The 15,087-nt window shown below is 50.9% G+C and overlaps 1 protein-coding gene across 1 annotated transcript; it reads right to left on the minus strand.

Annotated features, from left to right (window-relative positions):
• Positions 2,061-13,321, minus strand: UNC119B (unc-119 lipid binding chaperone B). The gene is made up of 5 exons (XM_018061123.1): positions 13,038-13,321; positions 10,330-10,443; positions 7,373-7,493; positions 7,067-7,239; positions 2,061-5,477 (listed from the first exon to the last, which is right to left on the minus strand). Exons 1-5 carry the CDS (start codon positions 13,279-13,281, stop codon positions 5,365-5,367), a joined length of 765 nt encoding a protein of 254 aa, XP_017916612.1. The 5' UTR covers positions 13,282-13,321; the 3' UTR covers positions 2,061-5,364.

A 15,087-nucleotide genomic window follows, 5' to 3' on the forward strand; every position in this document is an offset into this window, starting at 1 on the left:
CCCCTCGGGTCTCGGGGGCGGGGCCGGCCGCGGGTGCCCCGCCTCAGCCCGCCACCCCCACCGCGGAGATAATACAACTCTAGGCAAAGTCTCCGAAGCTGGTTGTGTTGCTCAGCCCGCTAAGTTGTATCCCACTCTGCGACCCCATGAACTGAAGCCTGCCAGGCTTCCTTGTCCTTCACCATCTCCCGGAGTTTGCTCAAATTTATGTCCACTGAGTGAGTGGTGCTGTCCAACCATCTCATCCTCTGTCGTCCCCTTCTCTTTCTGCCTTCAATCACCTTCACGCTTTCCCGGCATCGCTTTTCCAATGAGTCGGCTCTTCTCATCAGGTGGCCAAAGTATTGGAGCTTCAGCTTCAGTCCTTCCGATGAATATTCAGGGTTGATTTCCTGGTTCTAGGCTAACTTTAAAACTCTTCAGGGGGTGGGCCTGCTGCTGCTGCTAAGTCACTTAAAATCCAGTTCCGTGATCTAAAAACTCCACTTGGCCTTCCCCGGCCCCAAACCCACCGCGCCCTTGCTGTCCCTGCTGAAGCCTCACAGTGCAGCTTTCTCCAGGATCTCTAGCTGTTTCCTGCCTCAGGACCTTTGCAGTCACCATTCCCTGCGCTGGAAGACTCCTTCCCATCAACACCTCCGAGGAGGCCGGTGCTTCCCTTCGCAAACTCTCCATCCCATTGTTTTATTTCTGGCAGGTAGCACCTGAAATCTTATCAAGTCCCCTACTAGCCTGTGAGTGCCCAGGGGGTCAAGGGTCTTACTGTTGCTCATTTCTTGGCATAAGGAGTTGGGGTGCTAGGAGGTTGGGAACGTGGGGTGACACTGCTGCCTCCCTGTCCCTCTGTGGTCCGGCATCTCCCAGTTGTGGAGCGGAGAACCCCACCTACCGCTCCAACGGGAGCCTTCAATGCTGTGCCCTAATGTCCTGCATTTTGTCCTTACTCAGGACCCCTTCACCCTGCGCCCCAAAATTACAGCGATTTCTCTTGCCTGACAAGCCTCTTCCACGGGCCCAGGTGTGAGTCAGACTTTCACAGGCTCCAGGCACCACCCACCTGCACCCAGGAACCCAGTCCCTCCAGCTGCCATTCTTCCCCCATTAACTCAGCTAGGCGTCTGTCTCCAGCACAGACTGAAATCAGAACTTGCTCTGACTTCTGAAGATCTATTAGAAGATGGCACAGTCTTTCACGTGTTTTTTTCCTTAAGTCACTAAGTCATGTCCAATTCTTTGCAACCCCATGGACTGTGCCCACAGGCTCCTCTGTCCTCCACTATTTTCAAGTTTGCTCCAATTCATGTCCACATCGTTGGTGCTTCTATATTACCTTGCATTTAGAAGAAATGCATTCAAAAGAAAGCCTCTAAACCGACAGTACATTTACTGTCCTTGGCAAATGAGGCTTCCATACCTTTTACCACTGCACCTGGGCACCAGCCCTGGGTAGAAGAAAAGGGGGAAGAGGAGGGGAAAATCAATGAGTGTTTCTAGGCAGAGGCCAACAGACCTTCAGGTGCCACAAACTGTCTAAACCAGAGTTATTTTTAACTTGCATTGTGACCTTAAACATGGATATGTTTTATATTAAAAATATGCATGTTTTCCAAAAAAGATAGGAATCAGAAGTTGGTTGCAAGGGGTGGGGTGGAGGGAGGGAACTGGCTGCAGACACCAGGAACCTGAGGAAACTTTCCAAGGTGATGGAAACGTCCTTTATCATGACTGCGATCAGGCATCCATTTATCAAACTCATCAAACCATACTCTTAAATGGGTTGAACTGACTCTTAAATGAGGTATGGTTAAAACACACCTCAATAAACCTAACTTTAAAATATATATGCATTTTAAATTCTCAAACCATTTCATTAAAATGTAAAGCAGAGACATATGAAACCTAAAGCACAATACTGTGTCCTAATCACTCTAGAAACCAGCGCTACCCATTAAACCAGTATTTACAGAAAGGCCACGTAAAGAAACTCAGAGCCCACTCCCACTCCATACCTACTCTCCCTGCCAACCAAGAGGCCCAGTCAGGACACTAGAGGGCACACATACTGTGAAAATCTTTCTTTTATTACTGTCTCTTGTGGCAAAATAACATTTTATACAAATAAGTCACCTAGTTTACTTTGGACACAAAGACAATACAAAGTGGAATGAGGATCTTAGGTAAAGGGGAAAGGGAGCAAGAACAGATTTGGTAATTGACGTTTCTTACATTCTGTGAAAAATAGATTTACGGGGGAAAAAAATAGACTTTCACAAGTTCGACGACTTTACGTGATCCTTTGTATACAACAAGGAGTAAATCCACCTCCATCAGATCCTTCTTGTGCCTAAGACGTTCCGTGACATGGAATGTGAGAAACAGGATCGACGCTTGGGTTCCTTCACCGGGTAGGCTGGCACCCTCTGCATCAGGGGTCCTCACCCACAGACACCGAGTCTGTGCTGTAATTCTGAGAATGTCCCCATTCCCCAAGCTGACATAGTGGCCACGGCCACCAGGAAGTGACAACAGCCACCAGGAAGAAAGTGACTTCACAGCAAAAAACTAAGAGCACACTGGGGGCACTAAACTGAGAGTATCAAGGGTGGCGAGACAGCCAATCGGCACACCGGACACAGCCTATGAAGGCCGTTCCAGAAATGAGTCCCACTTCGACTAAAAAAACAAGTTGAAGATCCCCCAGCTACTGCCACATCAAGACTCTTCAGTCTAAGGAGAGCTCCAAGACCCCCAAATCACTGCCCGTATTTGAGAATCGGGTGGTCCAGACTGTGAGTGCCTTCAGGAAGTCCTGCAAAGCCCTGAATACTTGCATTCCCTGTGAGACAGCTACGAGCTGATATATGAGGAGAGGATGACCTACTTTATCCCAGAACTACTTTTACTTATTTCCTGTTAACTCTTTAAAACATAGAATAAAATAAACCATGGTCTTCTCTGCAGAAGCTAAAAGGGCATCTCAGCCCAAAGGCGCCACAGGAAAAGAAAGGTGCTCTCCCAGGAGCCCCAGGGCAGGACAGGAGGGGTGCAGGCGGCAGGCCCTCTGGCCACAGCTGGGTGAGCTGGTCTGCTGGGATGTGTTCCCTCCAGGAGCTGCCTCGCCAGGGCCAGGTCTGAACAAAGGGAGGGCGTGTCTCCCCGGCAGGCAGTTTCTGTCCAACTGCCCCAGTGCCCACAGGTATCTGCTGCCCACAGTCCAGACTTCTCAATGCCACGGCCTCCTGATTCAGCTTCTGATGAGTTCAGCTACTTTCAGAGAAAGTATAATTTCCAATTCTCTCCCCAGTTCAGGTACAGAAGGGTGAATTTCAGACTTATCCTAGTTAACACCCCAGAGGCTTCTCAAGGTTTCCTGAGTAGCTGGACACAAGAACTGGAGTCCCAGGTACAGACAGCAGATCTTCAAGTGCAGAACAGGGGTCTCCAGTGAGACTAAGGCAAGTTCCCAGGAACAGGGTGCAGCACTCTTCAAGCCAGAACACTGGCCTCCTCCTGCCCTCCTCCCAGCAACCACTAACACTGCAGGTGAGGGACCCCACGAGCCCACAGACGGGGTCTGCCTGGGACACACTCTCCTGAGCAGAGCTCTGGGCAGCTCCAAACCATTTCCTAGATAATAATTAAACATCAAATAGTGGAAACGCTCCCGAGTGGGCTTGTCGCAGAGAAGGAGTTGCTCCAAAGCCCAATGAACACAGACCTGTTGAAGGTGCCCCGGTGAGAGAGAAGGTGAAGAGGCAGTGCCGAGGTCCGTCCGCTGGGGACGGGAAGGAGCCACGCCTAAGGCACCTGGTTTGCAGCCAACTCCAGTTCTGGGGCTCATTAGGTCTGGGGTGAGCAGCCTGCCCTGCAGGGAGCCCGGTTTCTTCCTCCCTCGGGGGCTGGGTGCAGGGCCGGCACCCCGGATGAACCAGGGTGCTCTCAGTGAGCAAGCTGCAGGCCTCTGGCACAGCCCAGACTGGCACAAAGCGCTGGACCAAAGTTCAAGGCCACTCACACTCTAGAAACCAAACAGGGTGCAACATGGGGCAGCAAAAGGCCGGCTCCACCTGCGGCACAGCGCTGGCCCTCCTCTCCCGGCCACGCCCAGCCTTTCTCCCCAACACCAGAGATGGCGCTCCTGCCAGAGGTACCACGTGCCTGGGCGCTTCCTACTGCGACCTTCCTATGAACGCTGAGCCCTGGCCACAGCAACAGTCTCACCAGAAGGGCAGGAGTTAGGCCTGAGCACCTAAATCCACCCACACATATAGCGGTAGGGAGCTGAGGCGGGGAGAGTCCGTCCAGTGAGGGCCTGAGGGAAGTGCAGAGACACACGTTTTGGAGAACACATGTCTCTGCCAGGCTACCTCAGCCCATTTCCCCCTTTCCCAACACCGAGACCATTCCGCCTAGCGGTCCACAGGACCAGAATCCGCCTTACTTAGGTGGGACCGGCCAGGATGGTTCCAGAGCAGCTTCAGTACAAAAGCAGAGGGGACAAGAGCCAGAGGAGCCTGATCGGTACTCGGGGGAGTCTAGCCACACATCACGTACGCCAGGAACACCCCTGACATTTTATAAAACCTCCCCACAAGAAGCCTAGAAATAAAAAACCAAAACACGAGGCCAGTGCTGGCCTCGAGCGACACTACAGTTCCCAGAGAGAAAACGGACACATTCGATTTCAGGAGAAACTCAAAAGGCAGGAGCTAGGAAAAGCAGAACAAGCTCATTTTCCGTCTGGAAGGAGAACGGGAAGGCACAGCCAGGCTGAAACCTCGGGGGTACCCCAGGAGGAGCAGCCAAGATCCCGGAAGTCAGACAGGAAAGCGGCTCCCTAGGTTCGGCAGTCTTGCCCACCCCCGCGCCCCAACTCCTGGCTCCATCCTCTGCTCCACTCCGTTCAAGGTCCTCTCCAGCAGGTTAAGGATGATGCTCAGGCTGAGGTCTGAGTGTGCTGATGGCGGCCCTGCAGGTGAGGGAGGAGTCTCAGCTTTGCAGAGGGCCCCTGAACCTACAGAAGAGCCTTCTCTCCCTGGTACAGCTGTGCCTGCAGAGACCCAGGCTCGTCAGGACATCCTGAAGGAGCTGGGAAAATAAACTTTCTATCTGGATTCCAGGAGTCTTCTAAGTTTTACTACCTCTGCGACCTAAGGGGCAGGGGGAAAAGGGAGGAAAAAATACGGGAGGAAAGAGACACAGCACTGCTTGGCACCTCTCTTGGAACACAGGAAACTGCCACCCCAGCCTCGGCTTCCGGAGGCCATGTTCCAGATACGTGTCGACAGATAGCAGCTTCAACCACCTCCATGCGCCAGGACCTCGGGCCATAGCGAAGCACCTCCCCGTCTGCTCCGGCCGCTGCTACTGGCCCCCATTATAGGCATAGTCGGCCTTGTTGTGCATTATCAGCTTGTTGTCGACGAAGTAAAAGCTGTCAGAACGGGTCTCATAGGGATTTTCAATCATCAGACGAACTACAAGTTAGAAGGGAAAAAATGCAAAGAGTTATGTGTGAGTCTGCCCTGGAGCCAGGTGGGAAAAAACTCAGCATCCCCTCTAAATTCCCAGGTGGCTCAGTGGTAAAGAACCCGCGTGCCAATGCAGGAGACACAAGAGACGCAGGTCCGATCCCTGGGTCGGGAAGATTCCCTGGCGGAGGAAATGGCAACCCACTCCAGTGTTCTTGCCTAGGGAATCCCAAGGACAGAGGTGCCGGTGGGGCTACAGTCCACAGGGTGGCACAGAGTTGGGCATGACTGAGCACCCACACACAAAAACGCATAAACCAGCCCTTCCTGAAAGTGTGAGCATGTGCTATCAGAATAACGAGGTCAGAACAGAGGGAGCCAGGCCTGGAGAGTTGGGGAGACCTGGGACCACAGAGGCCCCCAAACTGTGCGTGCCATCCACTCCCACAGCAGGAGGCCACCAGTCTCCGACATTATTTAGCTCACATCCAGAGGACTGACCCCCATCCTCTTTTAGCTTATCTGGTTTCAAGAAGAGAAAATTAGATGGCTGGCCTTTGATAAAAAACTTGAAATGCTGTACTTAATCTTCTCTTGCAAGTATCAACATGCTCCAGCCCAGCTTGGGGAGCAGGCTTTAAAAACGGGATGATGATGCTAGTGGATGTAGGTGACATCCTGCCCACTCCTCATCTGTCCTCACTTGACTTGTGAACAGCACCGCTGTACAAGCACAGAACACTTGTCAGAAAACAACACTTCCAAGGATCTGGGACTCTGAGAAAACTGGTCAGTATATGTAGACCCTTGCCCACAATTCAACTAAACTCCACCACTACTCACCGGATCCCATCGTATCCTTGTTGCTCCGGAACAACTTGCCCTCACAACTCACAGGCCATGCTAATGTGAGAGAGCCAGAAGGAAGCCACAGGACTACACAGCCTGTTTGTCCTCTGTGATCAAGTCCATCTCCTCCCTGGCCTGGCCTTCCCTGCTTGGTGCCTCCCCCAGGTCTTCCTCCCCATATCTCTTCCTAAGACCTTGTTTCCATTCTGTCACTCCTGCTCCCAGACCTCGACCAGCTCGCTATTTCCTGCCTGATCTATTCTGACAGTTTATCTCATGACCCTTCTACTGGCCGAGAATGAGAAAGAGGCGGTCCTCAGATCGAGAATCCCACTCAGCTCAGTTTCACACATAACTCTGATTAAGGAGGAAGCAAAGGCCCAGTGCAGTGCTGAGCAGGAACTGGGATCCAGAACAGTGAAACCGGGACTGGCTGTGTATGGAATGGGCACCCCGGGGAGGGTTGGGGTCTCCTCTCATCTCCCTCCATCATACCCTTCCCCGCACAGGCTTCTTAAAGGATGGCCTGTATTAACACCTTCAGAGTCCCACTGCCAGCAGAGCCAGAGTGTGAAATACGAGACAGGAGGGAGAGGAAATGAGAAGCTTGAGGTCAAGTGACTCGAGACCCATCACATCCCTGTTTCTCTGCCAAGGAGACCGCCAGACCGGATGGATTTCACTTCAAGGTCCACTCCTGCTAAGCTGAAAGATCCAGAACGTTGCACAAGTCGGGGGATACGTACTGACATCCTCAGAAAGTTGGGGAAACTCATAGATGTGCTCGCAAGTGTTCCTGCTGCTGGGGATACAGAAGCCGAAATCAAAGTCAAAATTTTTCAGCAGGCGTTCCCGGAAGTAGTGCCGCTCGATCATCCGGAAGTTTGACACAGGTTTGTCTCCCACGGTGAACTCCACCCTGCGAAACACAATTTCCATGAGCCCGGCTTTGTTGCCTCCTCCATCCGCTAGAGCCAATCCCAACCCAACAGAGGACATTCTTCTCTGTTAACCAGAAGAAGGTGCTCCCCTCAGGAGATGCCGGGACTCACGTGGCGCCCACGGTGCGGAGGCGGAGAAACGCCGGTGTGAACTGGTAGCGGACGAAGCGGCCTGCGCTGACGTCCACATCTCCACCTGCCTCCCCTTCCTCGTCCTCTTCTTCCTCCTGGTCTGAAAGGGGACACGAAACGCCGGCTCAGCAAAGAGCATGACCAATCGGGGATACGGACACCCGCAGCAGGACGGCCGTGCTCACTGAGCACCTGCTGAGACTCCTGGCTCCATCTTGCATACCTCACAGGGTCCTAACAACCCTGGAGGTGTTGTCTTCATTTTTATCTCCACTTTACAGACCCAGAAAGGTGAGCTCACAGGTCCAAACTCCCCCAGTCTTCAATCAAAACCCCAGAATTGAATCCCTGGTCAGGGAACTAGATCCCACATGCGACAACTAAGACTCAGAGCAGCCAAAGAAGTAAATTGAATAAATGTAAATATATACACATTTTTAATGAAAATGAAAATAATGCTGCCAGGAATTCCCTGGGGGTCCAGTGGTTAGGACTCTGGGGTTCCACTGCAGGGGCATGGGTTGGATCCCTGGTCAGGGAACTAAGATCCTGCAAAGCCATGAGACATAGCAAAATATAAATAATGCTGCTACATACAATATCCTGTAATAAACCATAATGGGAAAGAAAATGAAAAGATATATATGTATAACTATACACCAGAAACTAACATAACACTGTCAATCAACTATACAATAATTAAAAAAAATTTTTTTAATGTTGAAAAAATGGAGCCAACAGACTTACTCAATACAAAGCTGCCATGAACTTTCAATTTATAAAAAAACACACTATCTGTGAAGTTCAATAAAGCAAAGTGAGCCTATAGTAAATTAAGGGAGCAGGGATGTGGATCCAGGCCCATCAGACTCTAGGCCTATTCTTAAACACGAGGCTATTTGCCTTTTATATAACCTGAGGCCTTGCGCCATGTCCTAACGCTGAAGCCTGGAACACCAGCTGGGTACCAGGCCCCTGAGGTGGTCTGTGCTTTACAGACCAGGTTGGCTGTTGACCAAGTTAATGTGCTTGCTGCTAAGCAAAATAAGGAGGCTGCAAAAGTTGAAACTATCGAGACGGCACCTTCAAAGAATGCAGAAATTTCTGACACAGCAAAAACAAATCCCTAGAAATAATTCTGCTATTTAAATGAAAGACAGTGACCTTCAGCCTTGGGGAACTGCACCTCCTTAGATTGCTGCCTATTCCAGGCCATACCAGGCCCAACGCTCTGACCATCTGGGAAAGGGTGAAGCATGAAGCAGATGGGCCATGAACCAACATGTGGGACCCAAGAAAGAAGACGGTCCACACCAGCAATGATGGGCTCTGGTCTAGCCCATTCCTGAACCCAAAAGGAACTGGCAAACATTCTAATGTGAACCAGGAGTTAGCACCCTCTCTAGTAGCCACCCAGTGTCCCCCAAGAGCATTTTTTTCCAGGTCTAGGCTGAACAATACAAGAAAAGAGAAGTCTTTTTTAGTATCAAATATACCGAAAGCAGTGAACAACCAGGCTGAGTGGGAGTTCAAAGGTAAAGACTCCAGAGGCCCGGCTCCAACTATGGGATTCAGAAAGAAACAGAGCAGATCTTCTTGGGGATTTGAGCTCATCAGAAAAGTGCTGCAGGAGGGCTCTGGTTTGGCATGCACCTTAGTGAATCAAGATCCTTAAAGACTGGACAGGCTGAAAATCAAGGCATTTTTACAGTGTCTGATGCTGACCTTCTTGTGACAGTTCAGTTTTGTACTGAAATGACTACTCTCAGTCTTGTCTCATCCAAATCCATACACCGGAAGTAGCCCTGGTGTTCCCTGGGTCCTGGGAACATCTTAATACCTAAAGGACAGGAAGCTTAGAGATGCGAATGGTACAGACCCAGGAAACTAGGTGGCTCTGACTCTTCCAATACAAGATAAGTACCTACCAGCTCGAGCCTTTAGTGCCCTGGTCAGTCCGGGATTACGGCAGCAATCTCAAGTGCGGTCAATCAGCAAGGAATCTCAAGTGGGGTTAGGAGACGGATGCCTTAGTCTTGGCTGAGACTTTTTCATGAAAGCCTTTGACTTACTTGGTTACTAACAGCTCTCTTACCAAACTTATATAGGCTCCTCCTGAATAGCAAATAGATGCGAAAAGCTTGGCAAAAAGAGTCATTAACAACAGACTGTGGCTCCAACTCTGGACTATCTGGGCTGGTGTTCTAAAAACAAACTCCAGGGGGCGCTCAATCTCCAGTGACAGGCTCCCCAGACCTACACGTGGTCCCCTAGTCAGAAATGAAGTGCCCTGGAACCACATCACAAGCACAAGCAGTATTCATTCAAGGCTAACTGAAGGGGTCCCAAGCAACTGAGTTCACAGGCCTGGGCTTTCTGGTCATCCAGAAAATGCTGGAGATTAAAATCCAAACCGGGACTAACTAGGAAATCTGAGACACTATTCAATGGAAAGGGCGTGAGAAGAGAAAGAAACTGCCTCATGATGTGGACTGGAAGCCTCCCTATCGCCCTTCCAGAGTGTCCCCATGACTCAAGGCTCGGGCAGGCTTTCCTCATTATACTTTCATTTCAAGGATTCCTTCCTAAGTGGAGGTGACACGGTCAGATCAAAGAGCCTGGGACCTTAGGAAAGTCACTTGGAAATTCTGGGCCTCAGTTTCCTTATCTGGAAGATAAGGATGATAACCCCTCATGGAGGTGTGAGGATTCCATGAGCTGATATAAACAGAAAGCTGTGGAACCCAAAACCAGTGCAAAGTAAATACCCAACAAGCACAGCTTCAAGCCCGCAGGCCAGGCTTTGGGAGGCGGCTCAGAGGCAGGCCTTGCTGGCGTCCACGACACAGGATGCGATGGCACACAAAAACTCAAGCCTCAAAGACTCTTTGCTCCAACGGTCAACTGACTACTGTTGATACGATACTGAGACCTACCTGAAACACAAGGTTTGGCAATTTCAAAAAGCACTGTCCCTGTCTCCAAATCTCGAATTTTGAAGCGGGTAAAATCAATACTGTAGATGTTGTCTTCAGGTTTACATAAATAATCTGAAAATGAGAGAGAGAGACCACTGCTGTTAAATAATCCTCCAAAACTACCTTTTCTTTCTCAAGTTGTGAAGCAAACTCGGGTTGTTTTTTCTCTGACATAAAATATACCCCAAAACTTCAAATATACCCCAAAACTTCCTCTTATGTTATAGGCAAAAGTTGCGTGCAGAGAATTATGGGATCCAAGAAAGGAGAAAAGTGCATGGACTTCGTTTAGATGGAAGATTATGGTAACATTTAGAAACAGGGAGGGCAGAAGGGAATTTCTCTGGAAACAGTTCAAAAATGACCTACAAACCTTTCATCAGAAGTCACAACACAACAGAACTTTTTTATAAATCCATTTAAAAACATGCTGACCTAAAAATCAGACGCGACTGAGCGAGCACACACGCACGCAGTGGTGAACATGGTGCATGCTTGCTGACCATATCACAAAGCAGAGATCAGCCAACTTTCTCTGTAAAGGGTCAGAAAATGAGTAATTTAGTTTTTGAGGCCACACAGTCACTATCACAACTACTCAACTCTGTCACTGTAGCACAAATGCAGTCACACAACTATTTACAGACAAAAAAATACAAATTTTATATAACCGTGAATCCCAAGAGATTTTTTCCCCCAACCATTTGAAAAGGTAAAAATCATTCTTGGATTGTGGGCTGCACAAAACCAGGCGGTGGGCCATACCCACCCAGGTGGCAGGACAGATTTGCTGGAGAGGGCATGAGGCCAAAGGGAGATGGAGCTGCCAATAGCTTCATCTGTTAATCAAGACAGTGCTGACCAAAGATGATTTCATTTCCATCTTTCCACCATGACTCCTGAGAGCATCATCTTCACAGTTCCCTTTGGTACTGTATCTTATGCTGCCTGCTGTGTTTGCTGTTTCACGTTTTACAAGCTGACTCCCCGATAAGATGGCAAAATTGACAGCTACTGATTATTCCATAACTTCCCAAGGCACTGATATTGGTTCTGCACCTTTACAGGGGCCTCAATAAATACCCTGCTGAACAGAACAGACTTTTAAGAAATGTAACAAAATCCAGAGGTCACCAAGCTGACTTATGACTTTCTCCAAGAAGCTGCAGTTCTGAAGCAAGTTCTTACACAGGGCCTGAGTGCCCTCTGAGCATGCCACTTAGCATCAACCACTAGCGGCTGGATTCACCCTTGCTATCAGGAGAAAGCAGGAGGTGAGAAAAGGTGAGGTGGTGAGCATTTCCGTACTTTCAGAACCCCTGGTGATAACTGGGTCGGAACAAAAGCAGCTTTTTCACAATGTTTCTATGAAACAGAATAGCAAGACCTTCTAAAGACACACTCAGGTGTGCAAAGGATAGTCCCAAGGCAAATAGTGATTGAAAACAAACACGTGACAATACTCAGAATCAAATTAAAACGGTCTTAGAAGACGGGAATTCTATTTCACAGAGGTTGAACCAAGGCCTCAAACTGCCATCCTCAAATCACTGGGATGGCCTCCAGCTTCCTGAGGGCCACCTGAGCTTCGGACCAAAGCAAGTCAACAGATAAAAGGAGAGCAGCCTTAATTCATCAAGCTGGTGCTGGGGCTTCAAAGTTAGAAGTCCAGAGGATGGGGCAGGTGGGTGGGCTGGGCAAGCAGGATCTAACCTATGGACTGGAAACTCGGGGAAACAGCAGTAAGAGAAAGGGCAGCAAGTCAGAGCATGAGAACAAGAGGGAGGAGAGCCAGGACAGGGGGCGGGCTATGTACTACTTCTATCAATAGACGGTGTGAAACCGTTGCATCCTATGCAAGAAATGCATCTCTGATACTCTGACATTCGTCAATCACTAGACCAGGTGTCAAAAGCAGAATTCACATTTCGGTTTTATACGTCGAACTGAAACTTTATTAATATATACATTATATACACATAAATGCAGCCGGAAACGCCGCGGCAATGTACGTAAGGAAAGAAAAGGCCACCTGCACACAAAGAGGGCAACGCTTGGGACCCAAAAGAGGCAGGGGGCCGAGGCAGGCTGGAACGACGAGGGGCTGTCCGTGGGGCCGGAGTGGAGGGAAACGCGGAGAAAGCAGGTAGGGGTCTGGGCTGGCAGAGGGCAGCAGAAGCTGGCTCAGGTCGAGGGGGCCAAGCTGAGCAGGAACTTCACTGACAGCAGCGAGCTGGGGGCTGAGGGAGTGGGGGAGAGGCAGCGGCCCACTTGCCAGGGTCAGGAGGAGCTAGTTAAGAAGCCAAGACGGGGTCTGTCCCCACCCAAAGAGATCCAGCTGAGGAGGAGAACGGTCGGCCGGGCCTGAGGGCCCAACCGGGACGGGCCACAGGGAAGCCTGACGTGGCCGGAGTCAGGGGAGGGCAGCCGAGCTCAAGGGGACCCATCCCAACCAGGTGTAGGTGAGGGTGGAGAGCGCCGACTCGGCCGGGCGGAGCAGTGGGCAGCGAGGCCTGGCCAGTCGGGGGCGCCTGGGTGGACCCCCTGGGCCCGCCGAGCGGCGAGCGGCCGGCTCCGCGGAAAGCGACACGGGGCCCGGGGGCCCGACTGCCCCGCGGCCCGGGGGCCCGGCGCCGAGGGGAGGACGCGGCCGGCCCCGCACTCACTCTCGGTGACCCGGCTGAGGCGCAGGACGTGCTCGGGCCGGATGGTGTCCAGAGCCAGCAGCTCCTGCTCCGTGACCGCTGCCCCGATGCCGTCGTCTGCCGCGTGGTGGGGCGCCTGCCGCCGCGCCTTGAGCCTGTTCAGGACGCCGCCGCCCGCCTTCTTCTTCTCTTCCTTGCCAGTTACTAGCCCCCCGGGCCCAACGGCCGACCCCAAGGCCGCAGCCTTCGAATTCGACCCGCTCATCGCTCCACCGCCAAGATGGCCGCCGCCTCCGCAGCGCCGTAACTATGGAGAGGGGGGGCGGGGCCGGGCCGGGACCTGGAGGCGGGGCCGAGGTGGGCGGAGCCTGCGAGTCGCGTCGCTGGCGCTCCCCGCCCCTACCCTACCCGCCAAGCCCGGACTCCAGCGCTGGTCCAGCCAGGTGGGCCGCCAAGTTAGTACCCTGGATTCTCCCACTTGGCCCCCGAAGTCACCGCAAACATCTAACATATATATTTCGTACGGTCAAATGACTTTCTAGCACATAAAATGTAAACAAGGCATCTTGAGAAAATGTGTTTTCATCTGCAGTCTAGAAGGTAAGACTGTTTGCTGTGCAAAAGCAGCTTTCAGATTAGATTGCCATTCTTAAACCCTACTGCGTCAGGCTTTGGGCTAGACATTGAACTAGGCTACAAAGAATATAAGAATATGAAAGGGGTCAGGGATTGAGTCTGCTGTATTCACCACTGTATCTCGGCAGCCAATAAAGAAAGTTGAGCACCAAAGAATTGATGCTTTTGAACTGTGGTATTGGAGAAGACTCTTGAGAGTCCCTTGGACTGCAAGGAGATTCAACCAGTCCATCCTAAAGGAAATCAGTCCTGAATATACACTGGAAAAACTGATGTTGAAGCTGAAACTCCAATACTTTGGCCACCTGACTTGAAGAACTGACCCATTTGAAAAGACCCTGATGCTGGGAAAGATTGAAGGCAGGAGGAGAAGGGATCGCCAGAGGATGAGATGGTTGGACGGCATTGCCAACTCAATGGACATAAGTTTGAGTAAACTCCAAGAATTGGTGATGGACAGGGAGGCCTGGCGGCTGAGATCCATGGTGTCGCAGAGTTGGACGTGACTGAGCGACTGAACTGAACTGAACTAATGCCTGTTGTTCAGTGGCTAAGTCATGTCTCTCTGAGACTCCATGGACTGCAGCACTCCAGGCTTTCCTGTCCTTCACTGCCTCCTGGAGTTAGCTCAAACTCATATCCATTGAGTTGTTGCTATCCAACCATCTCATCCTCTGTGCCCCGCTTCCCCTGCCCTCAATCTTTCCCAGCCTCAGGGTCTTTTCCAATGAGTTGACTCTTCACATCAGGTGGCCAAAGTATTCAAGCTTCAGTTTTTCCAACAAATATTCAAGATTGATTTCCTTTAGGATTGGCTGGTTTCATCTCCTTGCTAAGGGAGTCTCAAGAGTCTTCTCCAGCAGCACAATTTGAAAGCACCAGGTGCTCAATAATGACTGACTGACAATGAATGAATGAGTGAAGGAAGGCTTGCACAGCACGGTGCCGTGGACGAGCTCCCACTTTGTTGGGGAAGACTGTGAGGTACATAATTCACTACGCAGCCCTTCCTCTTGACCAGCCTAGTGTGAATGAACTAGAAGACAAACCAGACTGCGTGCTACTGGAGTACACAGGAGAGGTCTGGGGGGTGGGAGAGAGGCTTCAGGGGTAACGTCTGCACTGAAAACTGGAAGTTCACCGTTATGTCAACTGGAGGTGAGTGGGAGGGGGAAAGACACTGCCCTCTTACACCCCGAGTGGCTCCTTTGCTCGAGTCAGGATCTGCTCTCTTCGGTGTTGGGAGGCCCCCACCCTAAGTGCTGAAAATGTGTCTGCAAGGCTGATGTCACCTGTTAGGCTCAGGCCAAAGTGAAACTCTACCCATCTCTCTATGGTTAGCCTCAAAAGACTGGATTTATGCAGGACTTGCTGGGTCCTCTCACCTGATATGAGGGGTTTGGGAGCAGCTGATAAGCCTCATCTGGTTTCTGGA

This window comes from Capra hircus, chromosome 17 (assembly GCF_001704415.2).
Source record: "Capra hircus breed San Clemente chromosome 17, ASM170441v1, whole genome shotgun sequence".
In the NCBI taxonomy this organism is placed as follows: domain Eukaryota; kingdom Metazoa; phylum Chordata; class Mammalia; order Artiodactyla; family Bovidae; genus Capra; species Capra hircus.

What these genes read in the sequence shown, in the direction of transcription:
- UNC119B (XM_018061123.1), bottom strand. Translation starts at nt 13,281, where the DNA reads ATGAGCGGGTCGAATTCGAAGGCTGCGGCCTTGGGGTCGGCCGTTGGG. An exon ending in CTCCGCACCGTGGGCGCCAC is followed by an intron (nt 7,240 to 7,372) that starts GTGAGTCCCGGC and finishes TGTGTTTCGCAG; the next exon opens with GGTGGAGTTCACCGTGGGAG. An exon ending in CCAACTTTCTGAGGATGTCA is followed by an intron (nt 5,478 to 7,066) that starts GTACGTATCCCC and finishes TCTAACTTGTAG; the next exon opens with TTCGTCTGATGATTGAAAAT.